At 40.6% G+C, this 27399-nt stretch overlaps 1 protein-coding gene across 1 annotated transcript; it reads left to right on the plus strand.

Moving 5' to 3' along the window:
- Nucleotides 1–1046: 1046 nt before the first annotated feature.
- Nucleotides 1047–26462, plus strand: LOC113228730. The gene is made up of 13 exons (XM_026462093.1): nt 1047–1223; nt 10901–11030; nt 11094–11298; nt 11369–11491; nt 11615–11716; nt 15124–15335; nt 19678–19872; nt 20659–20819; nt 21749–22004; nt 25792–25916; nt 25994–26098; nt 26160–26324; nt 26412–26462. The coding sequence occupies exons 1-13, from the start codon at nt 1164–1166 to the stop codon at nt 26460–26462; spliced, it is 1890 nt and encodes a 629-aa protein (XP_026317878.1). The 5' UTR covers nt 1047–1163.
- The last annotated feature ends 937 nt before the right edge of the window (nt 26463–27399 follow it).

A 27399-nucleotide genomic window follows, 5' to 3' on the forward strand; every position in this document is an offset into this window, starting at 1 on the left:
CGGCCCAACTACATATGTTTAAGGAATACTTAAACATATAATTTAAATAAATAAATAGTAATATAAGTAATAATATAATTTAGTACAATTAATAGACTCACAACATAGCAATGTTCTATTTTTATTTTGGTCAGGCAACACTGTTTTTTCTCTCTCTTCTCTCAAAACTCCCTTGTAACGGCAGGTCTAAATTTAAGCAATTTTTAGAAATACAGTCCGTTGTAAAATCAACTTGCATTTTATTTGTACAGTAATATTAAGTTTAACAACTAAAAAAAGAACTTGCCTATACAAAATACCCTTTTCCTCGATATCACCAAAATTTGTGTGCATTAAAACGCCACATGTGAATTGAGAATCGTATTAAAAAAAGTGACAGATTTCAAAATGACGATACCTACGAAAGTACCTAACAGCGCTATCTAGATTTGAAAGTGTGAATCACTATACTTTTAATAACATTAACAGATGGGACTTAATTGAAAATATAAATTATTTTTCGTGATGCAAAGAGCAGCCATACGTACACCTAGCTACACTTACCCATACTGACCTTACCGAAGGAATAAATGATTCTTTGATTACGAATGGTCACTACAGCAGCGTAGCGTTAATTCATCTTCACTGTTACACAACCACTTTATGTTGAAGGCTTCTCTAACTCGACTCCGAGCAGCCTCTTTTTTGAGAATAGCTGTATTCGCCACTGAAACTTAAGAACACACAACAATACCTTTCAGAATAATTTCTCTTAGTTAGAATATACAATCTTTTATGGTAGGAACTTTATCTTTTTTGAAACAAAATTACTGTACTTAGTAATAATTTAACAGTGGTTGGGCAACGGCCGTGGAAGTCATCGTGGGCCGCCCCCTTACCCGTCATCGCATCCAGTAATTAAGCGATCGCGTCAAGAGAACGTAACGCTATAATTATCGCCCGCCCCTTTAACGAGCTCATTACCAATTAATATCAAAACGCTAATGACAGAGCACCGTCGCGCGGAGACTAGCTCAGAACCGAAAATGCCGGCGGTAAGTAAGTCGTCGTCACTGGCGGGCTCGTGCGTCGCGGTGCACCTGCACTGTCTGCGCTGGTGCGGCTTTTGCCGGCTGCCGGCGCAGACGCCTCGGCCGCTGCGCGTCGCGCACGAGATCTACCGCATGTTTGCTCTCGCCGCCACAGGCATCTACTTGTTGCAGGAATGCATCTACGCGTACCAGGTTTTCTCAGTTATATAGTTTTACAAAAAAAAATGTTGAATATTTCACAAATTTTATTTAGTAGGGGTGACACATATGTTTAGAAAGTTGAAATAGTACGTTATATTACTAGACCTGTGTCGCAAACGCGCAAGCAAGACACTTTAAGCCTTCTGGCTTAAAGGTAGGTGTTAGTGTTGCCCAATGCAAGACCAAGACGTGACTAATCCTTGTCTTGGTTTTGGTCTCACGTCGGTACACCTGATCTTGGTCTTGCTATTGCACACTCAGTCTTGGTCTTGATCTCGGTCTTGCTGCAAGGTCTCGCAAGTTTTGCAATTACCTATTGCTACTTATTAGATATGCAAATGTACGGACGCCGATTATCGTAAACCGCAGGTTTTCATAATGTTTGGCAATGACTGGTGTAATTAACTGGTATCATTTTAATTCGTAGAATTTGTAAAAATAAAATAAATGTTTTTAAACCGAATTCATCTCTTATGCGAATTTCGCAAAAATGTGTTATATGCTTAAACCACGGATACAACTAGCGACATACCTATTACTTTCACTCTTAACATTTTTAAAATTTTTTTGAGTTGTAAAATTTGGCGTACCCTTGTTATCTAATTACTAGATGCAAGATAAATTTCTAAAATAAATAGTAAACTGATCGCAATACATACTTAATTAAAAACCTTTTGATAAATAATAGTCCTCTTAATAAAGTAAGTCCTCTTAAGTAAGTTCGCAAAATAAAGTAGCAATTATAAAAAATAATCAAAAATCTTTAATGCTCAAAATCTGGAAATTGTAATTCTATGGGTTAACACAAATATGCATAACACCATCCAACTAAGATATCACCGACCGACGGCAAATCAAAATAACTTGACTTTTATATCAAACTACATAAGCATTCATTCGCTTAAAAGGGATAGAGCATAATATTAACTGAAAACCACAGTATAACAATTTATATTGCTGTGCATTAACTGTGTTGCAAACACTGTTTGCTATACTGGATTACGCTTGTTTTAATAAATAAGGCTGTGTTCGAATTAGTAGTTTTATGACAATATTGGTAGGTTATAATTTTAAGGGTCAAACCTCGTAACTTCTTTTCAACTAAGATTTAATGACAAAATTGTAAGCACAGACGCAGAAGTTGCTAGAATATTTGAAAATTTTTTTACTGCCATTCCAATTTTGACTACTAAGTCGTTAAATTCATCTCCCACCGCCGCTGAATCCTTACTAAAAGAAAATAATGCAGTTAGTATCACCAATTTAAGGTTCCGTCATGTATTTCCAAACGATATTGTTAAAGCCTTTAAGTCTATAAACATAAAAAATACTGCTGATCTTGATGGTCTTTCAGTCAGAGTAATTAGTTCTATAGTTGATTGTATTGCGCCTTATTTAGCCTGTGTCTTTAATAAATGTGTTGATGATGGTGTCTTTCCTGACCTCATGAAGCAAAGTAAAGTTATTCCACTTTTCAAATCTGGTAGTATTTCTGACCCCACCAATTTCAGGCCTATATCAATACTACCAACTCTCAGTAAAATATTTGAAAAAATTATTCTAAATCAGATGTGTGCACATTTTTATAGTAATAACTTAATGTCTCCTAAATAATTTGGTTTCACTCGGGGTCGCTCTACAACCGATGCTGGTGTCGAGTTGATTAATCATATATTTGATGCATGGGAAGTCTCACATGACGCTATTGGTGTATTCTGTGACCTTTCCAAAGCTTTTGATTATGTGCACCACGACACACTGATCAGGAAACTTCGCCATTATGATGTGGCGGGACGTGATCTCGACCTTCTAAAATCGTATTTGCGTGGTAGGGTACAGAGAGTCGATGTTAACGGTACGAGATCGTCAGGATCTGCAATTAGCATGGGTGTCCCTCAAGGTTCAATTCTAGGCCCATTTTTATTTTTAGTTTATATTAATGACTTACCTAGCCTTATGGAGGGTATAAAACATAAGATAGTATTGTTTGCTGATGATACTTCCTTATTATTTAAAGTTAAAAGGCACCAATGTTCCTACGACGATGTGAACAATGCTATATCTAAAGTAGTTGATTGGTTTGCTGTTAATAACCTACTTCTTAATGAGAAAAAAACAAATTGTGTGAAATTTACATTACCCAATGTTAGAGAGACGGTTACAAACATTGTAGTTAGAAACGAAAAATTGAATATTGTGGACACAGTTGTATTTCTAGGTATAACGTTAGATGCTAAATTGCAAAGTCCCCATATAAGTAAGTTATCAAAACGGCTCGGCTCTGCAGTGTACGCGATTAAAAAAATAAGGAAACTTTCAGACGTCGAAACCGCTAGATTGGTTTACTTCAGCTACTTTCACAGTCTAATGACATACGGAATTTTGCTTTGGGGTAATGCCGCCGATATCAATAGAATCTTTGTCCTGCAGAAACGTGCAGTTAGGGCAATTTACAATCTGGGCCCCAAAGTATCTTTGAGAGATAAGCTTAAGGAAATTAACATTCTTACACTAGCCTCACAGTACATTTATGAAAATGTAATTTATGTTAAAAGGAATAGTAATTTATTTATGAAAAATAGTGACAGACATAACATTAATACGAGGAATACAAATAAACTAGCTTTTCTTGATAGTCGTCTTCACAAAGTCAAAAAATCATTTAAGGGGCAATGTATACGCTTCTATAACAAGATTCCGGTTGATATACAAAATTTGCCTTTCATGAGGTTTAAAACTATAGTGAAACAAAAACTTTATACTAAAGGTTATTATACAACTTCTGCGTACTTGGATGACAAAAATCCGTGGTAGTAACCCGTTTAGCTCATGGAGGTAGTCTCGATCTCTGATGTTGATGGCAAGACCAAGACTGATTTTGGGCAACACTAGTAGGCGTAAGTTTAGCAAGTGACGTGTTCGCCAGAACTTAATAAATGTTAATAAAATCTAAATCCCGATTTTTACGAATATTTTACAAAGATTGAGGGTACCATGAGTATTATTGTGCTTTTGGAAAATGGTCGGTAGCTATCGGTTTATTTAAGGTTTAGCATCATTTGGGTAAGTTTTTTACACGTAAAAAGGGATGGTGCATCTGTACTATAACCCTAATTTAAAATATTTATTTCAGATAACAAAGATCCATTGGTGTTAGTAGTAGTAAAATAAACTTTAAGCTTTTGTTAGTAGGAATATTATATAAAATTAGTTAAAATCTAAAAGTCATGTAATTACGAAGCATCTCGTGCGGAATCATTGTCCGTACGAGATGCCTCAGTACAGGCGCACTGTGGTCCTCTGCCACACTGCCACAACCTTCAGGAACTTGTTGTTACTCCCCCGGAGCCTTCTAACCAACGATGCTACTTTTTTCCACAAGACGGCATGAAAGCAATTCGCATTGGCCAAAGCAAACATTCTGCAGGCGCTGCAGTACCGGGGTAGTCTCAACTTTATCCTGAACACATTATTATATTGGACACGCAGGGAGTTTAGTGACGTTTGGGAACACCTAAACCACAAGCCGCCCATGTACAGACTTTGACAATACGCTTTATAGAGCGTTATTTTGACTTGATCCGCATAGCGGGCAAACCTGCGAGCCAGCATATTCCCGCGTATCGCCAACGCCCTGCGCTCCCTCTCGACATCGTCATCATTCTTAAGGTCGTCGGCAAGAATATGTTCGAGGTATTTAAATCGAGACACCTGCTTTACAGTCATGCCAATTAGTGTAATCGATGGAAATGTGGTCTCTGGACACCTACCGGCGGCCTTGAAGACCATGAACTCACATTTTTTTACATTATATATATAAGTCTGTGCGATGCGTCATAGGCCTCACAGACTACCAACATCTCCCTACTAGACCTCGCGTTCGGGCCCAATAGCACCATGTCGTCCGCGTAACTGATGTTGTTCACACACACACACCCCCCGCACGACATCCGACGCTCATGCCGCTGAGCTTGACTATCAGATCATCAACATACAGGTTGAATAGCTTTGGAGACGACAGCCCCCCCTGTCTCACACCGCACTCAAACCCGTATGCCTGAGAGAGGTTGTTGGATCACTTAACTTAGTTAGTCTGATCCTTGTACCAATATTGAAAAAAAATCACTAGTTCAGCCGGCATAACCCTGTCCTCCATCTTCCTCCAAAACACATCATACGAAACGAGATCGAAAGCTTTGGAGAGATCCGGAAAACAAGCGAACACCAGTATCATGCGTTCTGTATAATATTGGACAGTATGCTTGAGAGCCAGAATCGCGCTTTCTGTTGAGAGTCCAGGCTGAAACCCAAACTGTACGTCGTGGAGATCTAGATACTTTTCTATACATGACTCAAGCATACTGCCCAACACTTTAGCTATCGTAGTCGCAAGTGAAATTGGGCGATAGTTATTTATGTCTGAAATGTCTCCCATCTTGTTCTTCACCATGGGCACCACCGTTGTTTTCATCAAATTATCTGGTAAGTAAGAATGAGTAATGCACATAATGTACCTAATATGAAAAAGCAGAGGCTGTGTACTGACACAGCGAGAGTTATAAAAACTTATTTTTTTCGTAAAAGCAGTGTCTAGTAGTGAAGCGTGGGCGTTGAATGGTGTTATAGCAACTCCTCGTCATCAGTGCACACCACCTACTTGTCATCACTGATGTTACTTACACAGTGCATGTGTGTGTTTGAAATTACTTTACGTATTGGAAGTGGACTTACTTTGAAAAAAGCAGTTTTTGCAGAATTCACATCACACAGGTATTTTTAAAACATCAAGTGACGGGACGAACAAGTCGAGTGCCTGATGGTAAGCTACACGCCTGTCCGTAACATTTACAGTGCCACTCAGAGCTTTAAATTACAAATATTAGAGGGGCACTACCACTGCGCCCGTCACCCTGAGACATAAGTTGACAATGTGCCTGTAATTTCACCAATTTCCTTACTCTTCGAAAACGGAACACAGTAATGCTCACGTTACTGCTTGACGGCAGAAATAGGTAAGGTGGCAGTACTTCCCTGGACGAACTCTTCACAAGGAGCTCTACTGCTACTAAAGGTTCGGAACGAAAGCACATTTACGAGCATAAAATACATTAAAAAATTAAAATCCGAAACCTGTAAAATTTAACTCCTGTTGTTATGCACCATTATATAATATGCTTCTTATAGAGAATGCGTGTAGGTTTATTAAAATATAGATAGTAACGTTAAAGTGACAAAAGTCTACGTTATACACACGTTCTCGAAATGAAATAACTTTAAGTAAATAAACATTGAAAAGAAAAACCCCTGCGCGTATTTAAAAATACAAAAGAAAAGTGAACAAAAGCTGCCAATGATAGCCAAGTTTAGCGTAAATAACATAGTACATGCAAAGAAATCAGAAGCGATGCTTAATATATGGTAAGAGTATATAAATAAAAAAGTGTATATTAATTGTTTTATTTTAATTAAATGAATATAATTGCATTTTTAAAAATTTTAAGAAATCTCGGTTAATTGTCCTATGTTTCGAACTATAATAACACTACATTCCATATCTGTATATATAACTTTACAATTTTCTACAGTAATAAAAATTGCATACTTAACTCAGATTTTTCGCGAAAAATGCAATTTTTTACATTATTCAGATGCATTTAAATATATTTAAAAAATATTTTCCTTTATTTTTTTCCTCACTGAATCGAAGACTAATTGCTTCAAAAATTATTTTGTTAAAAAAAACTTGACTTATTTATTTATCCTAAAGTCTCAAGAGATTTTCCGACATTCACCACCGCAAGTAATGTTTTTTCGACACTTTTTTAAATTCTTGTTCCATGCTTTATTAATTTGGGTTTTAATGATAAGATATTGTTAAATTATTAATAAAATTTCAGCCACATCAACCAGAACCTCATATTCGAACATTTTTCGATTCATTATGCCCTTTTCTATTTGTACCTACAGTTCTCAAGAACTCTGATGATGCGAATGATCGCATTACTTTTAATGTGTTTGCTTTTGTATACGTGTTCATAATATCCATAATTCTTCGATTATGAAAAGACGTCTGACGAGTTCCACGGCTACTTCAATTGTCCAAAAATCTGTATCATTGGGCAAAAATTTATGCCCAGGTTCCAAATAGCGACAGCGAATCGTTTTTAAGGTCGGTGTCTAGAGCCACTTTTAGCATCAATGCAAATTTAATGTTCCTTAAACCCCATAGTATAAGGTCTTCGATGCCCACCGCCAATTCGTTATTAATATGTCATAATAGACACCAACCAACTTTCTGTGCTTCTCTACCTACCTCACCTTTTTCTCATACATACAATAACTTGTGTCATTAGAAACCATGTAAATATTGAAAAGAGGCGAGGACAAATCGACTGCGATAAATATGTCGCGGGGAGGTATATCATTACCTCATACGATATACCGCCATGCTACGCATGATGTCATTGAGGTTAGCCTCAGTTGTCGCCTGGCCATAGTGGTTAAACTATCCATTGTTATGTTAATACGAGAAACGACCGCTTCCTCTCGCTTACCTCTCATTGTTTTCTATATGTTAAGTACCTAATCATTTTCCTCGAAATTTGTTCGCATATAACTAAAATATTTTTCATTTTTTTCCAGGAAAATTTCTTTTGTAGCAAGATCGTATACCAACAAATACAGTATTTTATAAATAGCAATGTGTCTACAACAGTGGAAATCACATGACTTCTAATGACACAGGATATTGTATTCAAAGGTAGAAGGTGAGGCAGGTAGAGAAACACAGGAAGTTGGCTCGTGTCTATTGTGGCATATTAATAACGAATTGGCGGTGGGCATCGAAGACCTTATACAATGGAGTGATCACGAGGTCAAAATACGAACATCAAATTGGTACTGATGCTAAAAGTGGCTCTGAAAACCTATTCGACCTTAAAAATGGTTCGCTATCGCTATTTGGAACCTGGGAATAATTTTTTGCCCCACGATACAGATTTTTGAAAAATTTAATATGCCTTGAAACACGTGTAACGTCTTTACAGAATCGAAGAATATATGGATATTATAAAGATATGTAAGAAAGCAACCCCATTAAAAGTAATGCGAATGAAATCAGATAGGTTCTTGGGAACTGTACACATACAAAAAGGGTATAATTAATCAAAAAGTGTTCAAAAATAAGAAAAAGTAAATTGCCTTGCTACAAAAGAAATATTCCTGAAAAAAGATAAAAAATATTTTATTTATATGCTAACAAATTTTTAAGAAATTTATTAGGTACTTAGCATACAGAAAACAATAAGAGGTAAGCGAGAGGGAGCGGTCGTTCCTCATATTAAACTGTACTGAACAGCTTTTAAATCGGTATAAAGCACAAGTTCGATCGTGTATGGAGTACTGTTGCCATCTTTGGGACGGCTCTGCCCACTACCAGTTAGCTGTCGAAAATTCAAAATGTCGACCATCGCAGAAAAGTAGCCTGCTTGTCGGTTTTCTATCGGATACATTTCGGGGAGTGTGCGCAGGAACTCTTCAATTTGGTTCCGCCCTCACTGTAGTATAGATAGACTATATTTATAGTCTAACTGCAACATGTGGTGCGTATTGCTTTGTTAGCATTTAAGTTTACATTTTATTTTATATTGTATTATTTACTCACTTATATTCTGGAGACCGAACAATAAACATGTATCTTTAAATCAACTTATTTCACTCTACCATCTACGTTCATCCTTTTTAATAATATGAGAACGTTCCTCCTTCGGTCGACTAGAAGGTCCGGAGCACTCCATTCTTATGTCGTTGATATTCCACCTATTGGCACTAAGCGCTTTGCTTCCCCCTTTCTGATGCGTGCAGCAAAGGAATGAAATGCTCTACGGCATCTGTCGGCATCTGTATTTCTCGAAAAGTAGAATTTGGGGCTGAATAGACTAGGCAAAAGAAGATTAGAGTGAATAGGCATTTTTTAGTCAGACGCGTCCATCGTCGGTCACATCGTCGCTTAACATCGGGTGAGATTGTGGCCAAGCGTGTGTCTATTATGTATTTAAAAAAGAAATTAAAAAAAAATTAACATAACAATGGATAGTTTAACGCCACTATGACCAGGCGATAATTGAGGCAAAGCTCAATGACGTCATGCGTAGCTTGGCGGTATATCGCCTAACCTCCACGTGGCATATTTATCGCAGTCGATTTCTCCTCACCTTTTTCCAATAGTTATATGTAACAACCTGTTTTTGTTTATTATTTCTGTTTATTTCGTTTGTGGCGCTCAAATTTTACGTTGATAAAATTACCGTGCAGAGCTGTCAAAATGTTTTAAACTCAGATGTGATCTTGCCATGGCCATGTTTGGCATTGCGATATACTTTCGTGGCCATTGGTCGCGGCACACTCGGCACATGAGTAAAGAAAACATGAGCACGCGGTGCGTCAAAAATGTGACGTCACACTGCTTGACACGTTCATATTGTGATAAAATTTCAAAGTGGCGGTTTTATTAGTCGAATAGACAGCTAAATGTGGGTATAATAGCTTTATCTCGGAAACATGCAACGGGAGCTGGTCTATGTTTAATACCAAATGACGTCGGGCCGTTCTATGAAAATTTGGAAGGTGATTTTTAAAATTTGAAAGGCTATTTTCAAATTCTACATTTTTTAAGTAACCAACATTTAGTAAGAACGTTCCAAAGTCGAATGGATAGTTTGATTTTGCCGTAAAAAATAGCCAGTATGATCCAAGAAATTATATTAAACGTAAGTGGAACATTCTGTCCCCATTAAAAAAATAATACAAGTTACAACAAAATGATTCAAGTTTATGTGAATCTTATTGGCCATCAAATTTCATAGTTTAGTATTTTTTACGAACGATTCATACTCAAGTGGATCATGTCATGTGTTGTTGAATGAGAGTCTAGGACACCTGGATCGTTCATTAAAAATATTTCTGGGAATATGGCGTTTTTTTTTTCAAAATGCTACATACTTATAATTTCTCCAATATTTTACTTTTTCGCCTTTCTGGCACGAAAGATTAGACTACGATGAATCACGTGGTATACTTAACTCATTTTCGACCTAAGTGTGACTTGAATCTTTTTATTATAACTATGTCCAAGTGACGGGACTAACAAGTCGTGCGCCTGATGGTAAGCTACACGCCTGTCCATAACAATTGCAGTGTCCTCAGAGCTTTAATACGCAAAGATATGAGGGGCACTGCCACTGGTCCCGTCACTCTGAGACATAAGTTGACAAGTTCCATGAGCCTGCAATTTCAATAGCACCCTTACCCTCCAAAAGCGGAACACAGTAATGCTGACATTACTGCTTCGCAGCAAAAATAAGTAAGGTGGCAGTACTTCCCTGGACGAACTCTTTCACAAGGAGCTTTACTGCTACTCCAGAAGATTCTTTCAAGAAGATCACTAGATTGAAAGTTATTTTTTGTGCAATAATAAAGTTCATATTTATACATTTTTTTACTATTGAATTATCGATATAATATATATTTAATTTATTGTTAAATATATATTATATATATATGGGTTATGTTACCCATTGGAGATACTCGATTTCAGAGCCCAAGAAGCAGTTTTAGTTTTTTAAATTTTAGTTTAATCACAAATATTATTTTTGAGTTTTAACGGGCAGGAGCGCAACGACATGGGGAAGCTGTCGCGGGTGATGTTCCTGCTATTGTGCCACATCACATCGATTGTGAAGCAGGCGGTGTTCCACGTGGACGCGGACAGCATCGACGCTCTTGTCGCCAGTCTCGACGGTAGGGAACGTTACACATGTGCGACGTGCTCTTGCCCAGTATTAATTTTTATATTACTTGTAGATGCGGCGCTGCAGGGCGGTTCGTCGGCAGCGAATGAGCTTCTGTCGCGCCGCACTTCGACCGCCCGGCGGCTTCAGCGCGCCTATTCGGGGATGGCTGTGCTCACTTGCATTCTCTGGCTGGTGCTAACGGCGGCACGGTATGCGCGCACACGCACCGTCGACTTTCCCTTCTGGCTGCCAGCCGCCGCTGACGAACCTCATCAGTCAGTATCGCTTTCGGACTTGCTCAATCAATTCGATACTTATCATCAGTCAGACCTATCATCGTTGCAGATTCGCGCTCGTGCTAGTGTACTCGTACTACGTAACGACACTGGTCGGCATCGCCAACACAACGATGGACGCTTTTATAGGAACTCTTCTAGACCAGTACACGGCGCAACTCGAGATTTTGAGGTGACCGGCAGAAGAACTTGCAGCTGACAGTTGTCCAGTTGTAGTGGATAGTATTCTTTGCTGAGGCTTTGTTTTCTACTTCAAGCAGAGACCAATAGATGGCTGATAGTTCACGTGTTGTAGGTTGGACGTGCAGGCTCTGTCGCTGCGCGCCGCGGACACGGATGAGGCTATACTTCTGGAGCTCTTTTATGAGTGCCTCGATCATTACAACAAAATTTGCACGTGAGATTAATCCTCTTTTTATTGTTGCACTGAATTCATTAGACGGAATCGCTTATTACACGACCCGATTTCAAAGGCTAAAGATGGGCGTGGCCCCTAATTAAGACGAAACTCGCTCTTGTTTGCGACCCTAAATCAAAAACTCAGTTAAGGTTCCTTGAAATCGGCGAATATAATAAGCGTTTTAGCTTTAATAATAACAATACCTTTAAACTACATATTTTTTTAGAAGATATAATTTATTTATTTAAAGGAAATGAAACTATTTTTCCGGGTTTAAATCGCGTATATTTGTTTTTTCAAACTAACTGACGTTTCGGGCCCTTTACAGGTCCCATGATCAAGGTTGACTGAGGTGCTACAGTTTTCAACCAGTTATGCCTAATATTAATGCAAACCACCTTATTTTTCACTATAGTTACAATAGTTATTAATTAAATACCTTATTTTTAATTTTACAAAGAAACCATTCCAATTTACGCTACATTAAGTTTTACAAATTATTTTATAGCATGAATTTTTATTAAGTTCAATTTATTATTAATTAATAATAGAAATTAGTCAAATCAGTCTTATGTCTGTTTGGGATTTTTCATCAGAGGAATACTGGATCTCAAACTGTGGTGTGTGGTGGTACGGAGAAATCATCTTCCCTGTTTGCAGTCTGCGAGCATGTCATGGATATACCTACACATTCAATGAAGTTTGACAAACCCCAGGTCCTTGCAAAAGAAATCCGTTGTCTACCCAGGATGCTGCGAGAGGCCAATGAAATTAAAAAAACATCCTAATTTCAACAGGGAAGATGGTTTCACCGTACCACCAGTTTAGGATCCAGTATTTCCTCTGATGAAAAATCCCAAACAGACATAAGACTGCAGTACTAATTAATATGTTTTAGTTTATTCTAATCTCGTAGCGCTGGTGAGCGGAGGGGGTGCGTAGAAATTGAGACGCAGACGGAAAGTGCACAAGGCGTGTATTAGATACACGACGTAACAAAAAGGTATGCGGCTAGGGACCCAGCTGTATGTCTCACTAGCGTGCAAGCACACAGTTCAGTGCCAAAACCTCAGATAGCAGTAATAGGACCGAATCGTCTCAACAACTTGAGTGCCGTTCAGTGCCGTATCAATGCTGTAGTGGTAGTACGCATCAACAATTCAAAACATATGAGATTACTTATACTATTGGAGTTAACAAAACGATAGCGCGTTTCAGAGTACAACTAACGCCATCTAGCGGTGGAACTATTGGCAGGTTGAGGTTATAGTTGTTACAGTCTCCCCCTCTGTCTCCGTTAGGCGTCCCGACGAAGAGACAGGAAAGGATGGTTAAATGTTTTTTTTTGGCCGGCCCCGACCGCGTTTCTTAAACAGTAGTGCTGCTGGTTGAGGTGCCGTTTTCTTAGGTCGTCCCCGTTTTCGTAATGGTTGTATTGGCTGAGGATGATCCTTGTCGTCACTCTTGAAAGGTGTCAGTGCAGATGAATGATATACTCCGAGAGCAACACCGGGATTTTTTATGTCCTCAATTTCATATGAAGAAGGGCCCTTTTGCTTTTTTATCACGTAAGGTCCGTCACGACGTGGTGCAAATTTGGAGCAAACACTTCTGTTCGCCTTACTAATTGGATGCAGAGTCGCCAATACTAGATCACCAATATTATAGCCGGGATCCTTCCGTCTATTTCGATCTACATATTCTTTTCTCTTTTCTTCTTTCATTTCTTGTACCTCTTTTGCTTTTTCCAAGGAGCTGGCTAATTGTAACAGCCTTGGTGTAATTTCGGGAATGAAGTTCTCTGATAGCGCTATTTAAATTATGAAGATTGTCATCAACGGTTCGGAGTTCTCTTCCAAAAGTCAGATAAGCTGGCGTAAACTCAGTAGACATGCGTGATGTCGTATTCATAGCGAAACGAATGCATGGTTACTGTTTTGGCCAGTTACGGTGATTGCCCCCTAAGATTATTGCGAGTTGTTTCTTAAAGTCTCTGTTTCGCCTTTCTACAGGATTCGTTTCCGGATGACACACGGGAGTGAAGGCATGCTTTATTTTCAAACAATAAGCGATTTGCTGCATAACGGCGCTCACAAATTGCGTACCGTTGTCGCTAATCATACTCCGTGGGATCACATATTGCAGGAAAATCTCATTCACCAGTATCATAGCACATTTCTCAGCTGTTGCAGATTCTAAAGCAAATAATTCGACCCACCTTGAGGCCAAATCTTCGACAATTAATATCCATGTCAGGCCGTCAACTGAAGTCGGTAAAGGTCCAAATAAGTCAAATGCAATTGTTTCGAATCGCTGATTCATCACTGTGGTCTGTAATAAGCTCGCAGGTTTTTGATTAGCAGCTTTATAACGCTGACAATCTATACAATTTCTTACATAACTATCGATATACTTCCGCATCCCAGGCCAGAAGTAGCGTTTTGAAATGTTTTGGTGCGTCTTTTCAGACCCGTGGTGCCCCGCCATGGGGCTATCGTGGTAAACTGTTAGAACATTAGCCCATTCATGTTCAGGAACAACCAACTGTGCGTCATCTGTTTCAATACAGGGATTGTTGCGATACAACAGGCCATTATTTAGAAAATAGCCTTTATTGCTCCAATAATATGCATTCTCTTTATTCTTAGTTTCTTCTAAAGCTTCCAGAGAACTTGGATACAGCCCATACCACAGTTAATGCCTCTTTCTCAGTTGTGGTGTAGTTGCGTTCTGATTGGGTGAGAAGTCTACTAGCATATTCCACAGGGTGCTCGTCTTCTCCCTCCCCCTGGACCACGACCGCTCCATGAGCGTAATTGCTCGCATTGGTCTTGCGGACGTAGGGCTTCGATTCGTCGGCTTGTCTCAGAATTGGAGCAGATGTCAGCAGTCGTTTCAGTTCACAATATGCTGCGTCTTGTTTATTGCTCCATGATCATTTCTCGTTCTTCTTAGTAAGACGTGTTAGAGGCTCGGCAATCTTCGAAAAATTCTCGATAAAGCGGCGGTACCAGGAACAAGTTTGTAGGAACGTGACCAAATGTTTCAAAGTAGTTGGCGTTGTGTTAAATATACGGAACGGAGCTGCGTTGACAAGTGAAACGATCGCTGGTTAGCTTTGCACTGATTTATTATAATATGAACTGGTGGTGGGCGCAGCCACACATACCTACATACATAACATTCCTCCCTCTATTATAATAACCTTAATACAAATATTAAAAGTACTTTTTATAAGACACAATGGGACGTGGGCGTAACAATCTTTTTGGTACAACTCCGGGACCCTGTGGCTTGTCCCGGGTATCGACTTCGGCTTCCGCTTCGTAGAACTCATCGTCGGAATTCGATTGTCTCGCAGTAGCGCAGACGGAATCAGCTAGCATCTCATCGTCCCTCTGTAGAGTTCCGCTCGCATATTCGTCCTCTCCCGACCATGGAGAATCGCTCGGCACATACAGTTCGGCTCTCCTTCCACTGGCTGACTGTGAAGCAATATTCGGTGATGGGAGTTCAACCTGGGGTTCCGGTGATTCGGGAGACAGCGATAATGGTTCCGACGAGGACAGCGGTGTCAGAGACGACAGCGGCGAAGACGGCGGCGGCGGCGGCGGAGGCGACTGTGGCGGCGGCAGCGGCGGCGGCGGTGACGCAACAGGTAAGTTTACATTTGAACTATGTACCGAGTCCCAATAATTGTTACTAGTCCCTTTGTACAACATTAATTGATTTATGTGTCTTTTATACATTTCCGAACTATCGATATCTTTCACTAAATATAGAACATTTCCTAATTTTTTCTGTACGATTCCTTTACACCATGTATACTTTGTTTTATTAATAAATTTTTTGTACAGTACAATGTCGTTTTTCTTTAATTTTTTAACTCTGGTTTTCCCTTCCTTATTTCGTGGACACTGTTGGTTATTTATTATATCAGGCGACGGCGGTGGCGAGGGTGCCGATGAGTTTGGATCAATCAAATCTAATCTAGATCTTAACTTGTGACCGAATACCAGTTGAGCCGGAGACAGTCCCGTGGTAGTGTTAACAGAGTTACGGTAATCCATTAGGTATTTCAGTAATTTTGTCCACGTATCCCCCGCGTTGAGATCCAACAAAAGACACGACTTTATTCCCCTTTTCACAATTTTTACAAAACTTTCGGCCTGGCCGTTGCTCGACGGGTGGTAGACCGGTGACGTCATATGCGAAATCCCGTTTGTTGAACAAAACAACTCAAATTCCCGCGAACAAAAAGCTGTGCCGTTATCACTAACAATCGTTTTAGGAACACCGAATCTAGACATAAATTCACATAATTTTAAAATCACTGCCGCTGATGACGTGGACGTTTTCATATTGTATACCTCTACCCACTTAGTATGTGCGTCTACTGCTACTAAGTATACACAACCTTTAATTGGACCAAGGAAATCTATGTGAATTCTATCAAATGATCGAGCTGGGTACTCCCACGGAGTCAGCGGGGCGCGGGGCGGCGAGGGGCGCAACTGAATGCACACATCACACGTACCTATCATGGTTTCCACCGCTTGGTCAATTCCTGGAAACCAAAATCTAGAACGAGCCTCGCCCTTTGTTTTAACTATACCTAAATGCGACGAATGTAATTCTTTTAACATTGTCTGGTGTAAACTCGCGGGGATGACGACCTTATGACCTCTCATTACGCATCCATTCTCATAAGACAGTTGTGATCTACACAAATGATACGGTTTTAACCGAATATCATCAACTTTAGGCGGCCAGCCTTTCATAATGCAGTTAATGACTAGACGTAAGACTATGTCCGATTTTGTTTCTTCGCGTAATCTGTGTAAAGTGACGGGCATGCTGCCGTCTACTACGAAACAGACATAGGTCGCCCGGTCATATGCTACCTCGCAATCGCAGCACTTGCATTGTTCGGTGCACGCGCACTCGTGCACTTCTCTCGGCAGGCTCGCGCGCGACAGGTAGTCCGCACTGTTATCAGCGCTGCGAACGTATTCTATTTTGTAGTTATAGCTACTCAGAAACAAAGCGTACCGTTGTAATCTATTTGCAGACATCTCTGGAATGCCCTTATGTGGCCCGAAAATGGACAGAAGTGGCTTGTGGTCCGTTCGTAATATGAAAGGTTCGCTTCTGCCATACAAATATTGATGGAATCGTCGCACGCCATAAATTATTGCAGTTGCCTCTTTCTGTATTTGAGCATATCGCCTTTCCGCCGCATTTAACGTACGCGACATGAAAGATAAGGGTCGTTCTACACCGTCTTTACCTATTTGAGAAAGAATAGCTCCCAACCCCTTAGGAGAAGCGTCGACGGTTAAAATGATCGTCGCACTTGAATCGAAATGTGTAAGAACCTGTTCCGATGTCATAACTTTTTTAATTTCTCGAAATGCCGTATCATGAACTTCATTCCAGTCCCATTTACAACCCTTTTTCAATAATTCATATAAAGGACTGAGGATTGCGGATGCATTTCGTACAAAATTCCTATAATAGTTTATGAGCCCTAGGAATGACTGCAACTCACTAACATTTTTCGGAACTGGTGCTTCAACCATGGCCTTAATTTTTTCCGGTGCTTTCTTCAACCCGTCTTTCGTAATGATATAGCCAAGATAATGAACTTTATCCTGAAAAAATCTACATTTTTCTTTTTGTAATGTAAGGCCTGCGTCCTGCAGCCGCTTCAGCACAGCATTCAGCCTTTCAAGATGCTCCTTCCAGTCCTTACCAGTGACCAAAATGTCATCTAATAGACATAATACGCCATCTAGACCTGAAAGCACCCCTTCGATTGCGCGTTGAAAAATGGAGGGTGCGCTGGCTAACCCAAATACTAATCGAGAGAAAGTATATAACCCACGGTTTGTATTTATGCAAGTAAGATTTTTTGACTCGTTATCTAAAACAAACTGGTTATATGCCATAGATAAATCTAATTTACTAAAGTGTTGACCCCCATGTATTTTAGAAAACAGTTCACTAGTTGTGGGAAGTGGATATTTTTCCACCTGCAGCTGTTTGTTTATAGTTCTAGAGTAATCGGCACACAATCTGACTGACCCATTCTTTTTAAGAACTGGAACTATCGGAGATGCGTATTCTGAGTGCTCGACAGGCTCAATAATACCTAACCGGACCAACCTGTCAATTTCGTGATTGACCTTATCGCGCAAAGCGAATGCGACGGGACGTGCCTTGCAGAAAACCGGTTTAGCATTATCTTTCAACAACAACTTAATTTTGTACTTGTTAAAAGTGCCTAATTTGTCCGAAAACAGCTCTGAATATTGTTGTTGCAACAATTCAACAGGTGGTACAGAATCCACACAAAAATTCACCGGTACCAATTGCAAATTAAACGCTGATATAAAATCCCTACCCAGAAGAGGCGGGCCTCCGTCACGTATTACATAAAAGACAATAACGTGAGTTTGTCCCGCATAACTTATCGGCAAACGAAATATACCTACACATTCAATTTTCTTTCCATTGTACGTCATCAGCTGTTTCATAGTATTGGATAACGGCACATCTTTAAAATGAGTTTTATACAAGACCTCCGACACTACAGTTACTGTTGACCCACTGTCTATTTCAAATTGAAACGGTCTATTTTTAATTCGAACTGTTTCTACCATGGGTGCACCCCTAAATGAACGAATGTAATAAAGCTCACCGTCATCGCTTTCGTCATCCTCACCCTGGCCACCGCAATCCACCTTTACGTAATTCACTTTAGAACACATTTTACGCAAATGGCCTTTCACGTGACACTTTTTGCAAACGTAATTTGCAAATTTACACTCCGAGGACTTATGATTCGTAAACCCACAAACACTACACTTTACTTTGCCTACACTTCCACGATTCCCGTTGTTTGAGATCTTGAATAACTGATCATGGGACGCGCTCGCTAGGCCGGCGCCGCCGGCGGCGGAGCTTGCGGCCGCGGCGCTCCGTGCCCTGACATGGTTCTCCGCGGTCTCCACGACCTTGGCTAGCGTGAGACCGGCTAAATCCTTTGCGTACAGCTCTTCTTTTTCTCGTCCCGGTAGCATGCCCATTATGAACTTGTCGCGCAGCGCCTCTTCGACATTGAGGAAGCCACACTTTGCAGTCAGACCTCGTAATCTCGCTGCCCACTGAGAATGGGTTTCACCCACTTGTTGAGCGGCCGCGTAAAAGTTGTGACGCTCACCAAACCCGACACTCTTTGGTGTGAAGTGAGTGTCTAAAAGATTTAATAAATCTTCGTAGGGCACGTCGTCGATTTCCTTGGGTAAAGTCAGGTCCGTTGCTAGCTTGTAGGTACCCTCTGTGAGTGCGCTTAGCAGGATCGCCTTTCTTCTCTTGACCTCAGGATCCGTCGATTCATTAAAATTATTTGCTACGAAATATTGCCCAATACGACCTTTATACGTTTTCCATGTGTGTGTATTGTGATCGAAACTATTTAAAATCCCGAACTGAGCACTAATATTCGCCATTTTGCACAATATTTTTTTTTTTTTGCGGGTAGTTCGTCGCCACTGTTAAATATACGGAACGGAGCTGCGTTGACAAGTGAAACGATCGCTGGTTAGCTTTGCACTGATTTATTATAATATGAACTGGTGGTGGGCGCAGCCACACATACCTACATACATAACACGTTGGTAGGTTAACAATGGCAGCTGTCTTTTCTGGGTCTACTTGTAGCCCGTTCGGCGTAATGAGATGTCCCAAATATCGCAGTGAAGAGCAGCAGAATCGACATTTCTCTTTATTGGCCGTCAAATTATATTGTCGAAGCTTTGAGAGTACATCTCGAAGGTCAGAGAGATGAGATTGAAAACTTTCAGAAAACACGATGAGATCATCAAGGTAGGCTAATAATTTTACATTATTGAGACTGACGCGGAATCTATCTATCAGCCTTTGAAACGTTCCAGGTGCATTTTTCAAACCAAACGGCATCCTTGTAAACTTGAATATACCGAAAGGAGTGATAAATGCAGTTTTATCTTGGTCTTCTTTCCTCATTGGTATTTGTCAGTATCCTGCTTTCAGGTCCAATGCCGACATAAATGGAGTGGGCTTCGCTTCGTGGAGCAAATCGTCGATCCTTGGGATCGGATATGTGTCAGGTACCGTTATGGCGTTTAGCCTCCTATAGTCCACGCATAGTCGTAGTGATCCGTTTGGTTTAGGGACCATTACAACAGGGGCAGCCCAAGGAGAGTTACAGGGCTCAATGATTTTGTCTTTCAACAAGTTTTCAAGTTCGCTTTTAAGAATCTCTTTACGAGGCGGAGATAATCTATAAGGTGGCATCGATATGGGTGGATGATCCACTATATGTATACAATGCTCTGTCTCGGAAGTAGGTTTACCATTGGGAACAAAAACATCAATATACTCTTTTAACAATCTATCTAGCTCTACAGATTGCTTTGCATTTATTGTACTAACATCTACAGAATTAATACTAATGTCGGTTTCGGGGAATAAAGCTCTTAACGGCGGAGATAAGTTTACTTCTTGAGTGTCGACGCTCCATACAGCATCTCTCATCATATAATCAAAGCGCGGAGAGTAACCGTCGAAGATTGTTGGTCTGCTTTGTTTGACTTGAATCGGTGATCCAGGTAAGTCCAATGGAATCAACTTGTAGGGTATTGATGCCGTTTCTGTCGGGAGAGCAGCTTCCTTCCTTTGGCAAAGCGCGGAGGATTCACATGCCGATACAGCTGTGGCAGAGGTAGCGGCATCATTGTCCTGAGTGCGTATTAATTTATTAGCAGGATCCGATGAATGTGGCGGTGTTGTGGTAGAGAGTGCTAGGTTAATTATTTTTGGAGGACTTGGGTGGAGGCTCTTTTCCTTATTGAAGTGCACAAAGTCCTCCGTATACATCTCATGTATTTCGGTAGGATCATGGATGAAGGTCCATGTGAATTGGGCGAGATTCAGTACAATGCCAGCCTTCTTTATAAATCCAATTCCCAGCAGGGTGCGGTTGTCTGGTGACTCCGGTAGCACGATGAAATTATTCTGGAAGGTACGGCCACCCAAAGTAACTGCTGCGTCAAACGTAAGTACTTTTCGACGCCGCTGAATTCCATCAGCTAAGGTAACATAAACCATTTGCTCGTGGGTCGTAAGGCCACGTAATTTGAGGGCTTCGTACAGTTGGAAAGACGCAACACTGGTCTTCGCGCAAGTGTCAATAAACGCTGTGCCATCCAGTCCATTCACCTTGATAAACACTGCAGGTCTTGCTTGTGCGTCAATACGTATGCCTATGGCGCAAAAATTTAGGTTTTTAGCAGTAGAAGCTGTTGGCTTGTTTGAACACGTCGGTCAATTGCTACGGTAGATGCCTGGTGCTCCACAGCCGTAGCAAGATACTTTTGAAAGCAGTGGGGTTGCTTCTTGTTTGATATCTTGAGGTGGAGGAGGTGCCTTCGCCTCACTGTTCTTACGCTTGCGACATTGATCGTAAGAATGGCCATAGTTCCTGCAGAAGTTGCATCTTCCTTTATTGTAATTGGATCTTGCCGGTAGAGGTGTCCCTGGTTCCGTGGGTTTTTCTTGTAATATTTGTTCAACGGCACGGGCCCCATCAAGAAGTTCGTCAAAAGTATTGACAGTGTTGCGTGGGACCTTGTCGCGAATGCTAAGGTGCAGCAAGCAATATATTAAGTCCATCTGTTGTTTCTCTTCTAGCTTCTCGTTTGTCGGTAGTTGAGAAAATAGCATCTTCTTCTTGGCTATGAAACGTGCAGTATGTACGGCCTCTTCTTGTTTTTCACTTATGATGTCGTGATAGATTAGATACTCGGGCTTCTTTGGCGCAAAGTTGCAGCGCAGGCGGTGTTCGAACTCGTTCCAGGAAGTAACTTCATCTTTTAGGCCTTGCTACCATACAGCAGCCTCACCTCGTAGAAGTAATGGAAGGCCATCTAGGGTTGCAGTGTCCGGTATTTGTTCTATTTTTTTAAAAACGCGAACGGCGGCTAGGAAGGCTTCAACGGCGTCCACGCTTTTCTCACCGTCGTACGAGGCATTGCACGAGGCGAAGGTGTTGCAGCGCTGGCTCCCAATTGTCGCCAGAAGACGGTCGAACTGGTCTTCGCTGAGATTCATCTTCTTTCGTCTCTACTTTGTGGTCGTCTTCAACTTGTACGTAGTCCTTCGTCCAGACCGCGTTACAAAATTTTGAGGTTCTATGTGGCCCTCGTTGGGCGCCAGATTGTAGCGCTGGCGAGCGGAGGAGGTGCGTAGAAATTGAGACGCAGACGGAAAGTGCACAAGGCGTATATTAGATTCACGACGAAACAAAAAAGGTATGCGGTTAGGGACCCAGCTGTATGTCTCACTAGCGTGCAAGCACACAGTTCAGTGCCAAAACCTCAGAATAGCAGTAATAGGACCGAATCGTCTCAACAACTTGAGTGCCGTTCAGTGCCGTATCAATGCTGTAGTGGTAGTAAGCATCAACAATTCTTTTTTTTTCTTTTTTTTATGAATGTAATTTTGCAGTTGGCCGCTGATGGCCTTTACTGCGCCACCGGAGAAAAAGGGCGAGCTGAAGGCTCATAACCCCTAAGATAAACTTAAAGCTAAGTAGCGAGCCTGAGGGCACCCAAGTGGGCACGGACCTCGGCTCAGGGCGCTACTGGAGACTTCCGCCAGAAGGGCGTGCTGTAGGAGAGAATATCAACAATTCAAAACATATGAGATTACTTATACTAATTTTTTTTTTTAAATAACGCACACACTCAACATAGCCCCGCACTAGGGAAACCCTGTGTCGCGGGTGCCATGGACACACACATAGACAACCACAAATTACACCCAAACTCACGAGAGAAATAAATGTAAGCCATACAAACATTTCTCCCGGCCCGGGAATCGAACCTGGGACCTCTGCGTGGCAGTCCGGCATGGTAACCGTTCGGCCACAGAGGCAGTTGGAGTTAACAAAACGATAGCGCGTTTCAGAGTACAACTAACGCCATCTAGCGGTGGTGCGATGGAACTATTGGCGGGTTGAGGTTATAGTTGTTACAATCTATTATTAATTCATAATAAATTGAAGTTAATAAAAATTCATTCTATAAAATAATTTGTAAAATTTAATGTAGCGTACATTGGAATGTTTTCTTTGTAAAATTAAAAATAAGGTATTTAATAACTATTGTAACTATAGTGAAAAATAGGGTGGTTTGCATTAATATTAGACATACCTGGTTGAAGGCTGTACCACCTCAGTCAACCGTGACCATGCGATCTGTAAAGGGCCCAAATCGTCGGTTGGTTTGAAAAAACAAATATACGCGATTTAAATCCGGAAAAATAGTTTCATTTCCTATGTGTAACAATCGCAAAAACCTAAGAACTCGATATTTATTTATTTATTTTTATATAGTCACGCCCTTCGATTGAGGGGCAGAGACTATCGATCGCCACTTCGCACGATCTTTACAAACCTCTCTTGCTTCACTTACATTCATAAATCTCTTCATACAGCCCTCCTATTCTTCTCAGTCCAACCTTTTTAAGAACACTCTCAATTTGATCAGAGAATGTTCTCTGTGGCCCTCCTCTTCAAATGAGTCCTTCTACATTAGCTGTATATAGTTCTTTCGTTGATCTACATTCATTCATCCGCTCTATGTGCCCAAACCACCGCAGCATACCCATTTCTATTTTTGTCACTACATCCTCTTTCAGACCACTTTTTCATCTCTATCGCACAGATATATGTATTTAAACTAGACAAGTTACGGGACGATTTCAATGGCACTTTATTTAATAAACAATTATATTCCACAGGAAAAGATTGTTTTTGCACAATTCTCGAAAGATTAATTAGCGAATTATTGAGTTCATTTAATGTTAAAGGACCTGTTTTATACTCACAATTATTCAATTTTGATCGTGTATTTTGTATGAATCTCAACACAAAACCAAAAACGCGCTGAATTCTTTTATATGAAGAAAATCTACTAAAGTCAATTAAGGACTCTGATTGCAAACCAGATTGAGATATTGTGACAGATAATAATAATAATAGAACTTGTTGTTTAGGCTTTGATTTGAGCTCGGGCAAGTTTTCTTGAACTGTAAGCGAAAAGTTATTAGGGATAGAAAGGTTCGACTCGCGTAAGCATGAGGGACCATACCACCACAAATCGCACTTTGACAGATTGTCCAAACTGAGGCCTCGCGATAGAATATCTGCGGGATTGTTTTGTCCCTCGATATGTAGGAAAATGGTATTACCTGCAAGTTCATTTATCTCCACAACACGATTCTGTACAAAAATTTTCATCGAATGAGGCGGCATTCATAACCACCCGAGAACTATGGTGGAATCTGTCCAAAACACAATTTTATCAAATTCCATACTCAATGCTTTCACAATTTTATCACACAAACGTGCTCCAATTAACATACCACACAATTCAAGACGTGGAATACTCAATGGTTTTATTGGGGCGACGCGAGTTTTAGAACACAATAAATTTGAGGTTATGCGCGCTCGTTCATACTTGTCTGTGGCAGTAGGGCCCTCTACGTCTACGGTGCGAATATATGCGCAGGAACCGTGTGCAACTTCACTCGCATCGGTGAAAATATGCAATTCGATTCTCATTGGATGCGAACCTAAGACATGTCGAGGAATGCGAATGTTTGGCAACTTAGACAAGGAACTTAGGAATGTTTGCCAAGACAGTACAATTTCATGGGGCAACGCATCATCCCAGTCAACTTTACAAAGCCAAAGCTTTTGCATTAATATTTTTGCTGTAATTATCGCGGGACTCAACAAACCTATAGGGTCGTCTATTTGCGACAAAACCGATAAAATTTGACGTTTAGTTCCCTGAATTGGACTTCAGTTATTCTTGAAACAAAATGTGATTCAGCCGAATTATTTTGCCAACCCAAGCCCAAAGTTTTGCTAGAACAGTCCTCCACCTCCACCAAGAGACAGATATTTTGTCTGACTACCTTCGCGTGCTACATTCGATGCATTATGGGGCGAATTAAAAAGCCATTTCCTTAAGGGAAAACAACCGGACATATATGTATACTTCGGTGACCCTTTTACAAATATCGGCTAATTTTTGTTTACAATCTGCACCCGTAATAAAAATCATTGAGGATTAAGGCTGAGCCATGTCTTTTTCCAATTTTTGCTCCTCCTTATATACTCCATGAATGACACCATCAAATTGGGTGATTTGTGAATCGATTTTGATGATTCTTTTTTGTTGGAAAGAGAGTACATATCTCGATAGTGGTCCCATTAAAAAAGAAGAAAATATTCTACGTCTAAGAGTGGTAAATTAGGGGATGAATCCGGTTTCTCGCACTTTCCGAAAACCGATTTTAGTAAAACTTGGCAAATAGTTGCAAATCCACGAACTTTTGAGGTTGGTGTTTTTGGTGCTCTATACCGAGATTATCTTTTTTTCATTCACAACGACAGCGATTGTGCATATGATAGATTTATAAACTAAAATTTAAAACTAAAATTATAATTAGCGGTACCTTGTACCTTTCGAGGTAATAAGTATTAATAAACATCGTTAAAATAAACTGAGAAACAAGGTCGTCACGTAATAAAAATATGATAAATTAAGTCGTATAGTTATTGGTTGGTGGCTTCATAGACAAATTTAAAATGTACAATTTCTATTCGGGTTAATCGTTGAGCGGGCTGTAGGAGCGAAATGTTAGTCGTAAAGATGCACGTGAAATCTTTTTATTCGTAATTTGTTGAGTAATGTATGGGTACTTAACCTAATTGACGTCGTGCGTGTGTTACTGTCTTATTAAGTGCGGAGTTAGATCAATATCCCCTACACAATAAGAATGTGATAAAAAAATATCCTAAAGGACGTTGCATATTTACCTTATCTCTCCAGACTGTAAAAATGCATAGACAATATAAGCGTTTTGCATGCTAAAAGATGCACCGTCTGGTTCGGGACAAATATAAAGGAGTACGTATTTTTTATAACAAACACATGTAAAAGACATATGCAAAGGAATGAAAGAGGTCTCGGTGTGCAGGGGCGCGCAACTGGTGGCGCACGTGTTCGGCGACGCGACCTTCGTGCAGTTCGCCATCGGCGGCTGGATCCTCTGCATGGCGGCGTACAAAGTCGTCAGCGTCAGTGTCGTTTCAATGATTAGACTGACCGAATCATTCGATAGACGCACTCACGTTGCGGTTTCGTCGGTGCGCAGATAAGCGTGCTGAGCGTGGAGTTCGCTTCGATGCTGCTGTTCATCATGTGCATCCTCACCGAGCTGTTCCTGTACTGCTACTTCGGGAACCAGCTCACCGAGGAGGTGCGTAAGCGCAGGCCCCGCGCCAGGGCCGGGCGGGCAGTGACGGGCCGTGACGTCGCAGAGCGCGCGCGTGCAGCAGGCGCTGTTCGCCTGCGGCTGGGAGCGCTGGCCGCGCGGGGCGAGGCGCGCGCGCCGGGCGCTGCTGCTGGCGCGCGAGCGGGCGCAGCGGCCGCTGCGCGCCGTCGCCGCCGGCGTGGTGCCGCTCTCGCTCGATACCTTCCTCAAGGTAACCGTCATTCGTCCCTCCGTCCCTCCGTCCCTCCGTCTCTGCGTCCTCGCCCTTCGCCCGACTACGCATTTATTTCCGTTTCAGATTCTGAAGTCATCGTATACGTTTTACGCAGTGTTGCGTCAGACGAAGTGAACTCACTCGATGCGATTCCGCGCTTTATATATACGTGACACGTAGTATTTGCTATATCTATGTAGTAGACACGCAATAAATAATAGTGTACACTTAGATATATAAAGTCATTTTGTACTTTTAAAAGAAAGTGCAAGCTTTGGTTACTTTCGAGGCAAAGATCAGAAAGTAATTGGATGTAGTTTGTAATTATATTTTTACGTGCTGTTCATCTCTACCTAAACCCCAAATTTGAGTATTTTTTGGGTGGAATATTTAACTATCTCAGGTACTATTAGGACAATAGATTTATTATAACTTTAAATGAGTATATATATAAATTTATTATTTTGTGATATCTTTTGGAGCTACTCGAGACGCGTCAGACAAATATTATGATTAAAATGTAGCGAGTTTCAAAAAGGTAGGGTCTGAAAAACAGCTTAAGCTGAGACTCTATCCTTTTTATCTACACAATATCTATAAGTGATGTTATTTACGACTAAATTGTTTTGTAAATGTAGATAAATAAAGTTCTTTATTATTATTATTATTAATAAGATACACGAAAACTTGAAACACTTAAAAAAGTAGATAGACAATTACAATCTATTATGGCAACCAAGTAGTTTAACTGTGAAGCACAGAGTGCATCCAATCTTGTCTCTCTTATTTTTCTATTTCAATTTGACGACAATTTGTTGTTAAGCAAAATCAGCATTAGTATTGACATTTTCTTAAGTGACTTTATGCACCAATATTTCGAAAACCTGATCGAAATGCAAATGTGTTAATCACACCATGAGGGCAGGAGTAAGGGCACCATCGCCTGAGAACTGCCATGGGATGCACGTGGCATATGTACAAAAAATCCGTAAGTAACGAAGAAACTTTGGAATTGATGTTAGTTTGCCCATATTTTATCAGAATATCAAAATAAACTTATATATTATTACCA

This window comes from Hyposmocoma kahamanoa, unplaced genomic scaffold (genome assembly GCF_003589595.1).
Source record: "Hyposmocoma kahamanoa isolate Upper Pololo Valley unplaced genomic scaffold, ASM358959v1 239, whole genome shotgun sequence".
In the NCBI taxonomy this organism is placed as follows: Eukaryota; Metazoa; Arthropoda; class Insecta; order Lepidoptera; family Cosmopterigidae; genus Hyposmocoma; species Hyposmocoma kahamanoa.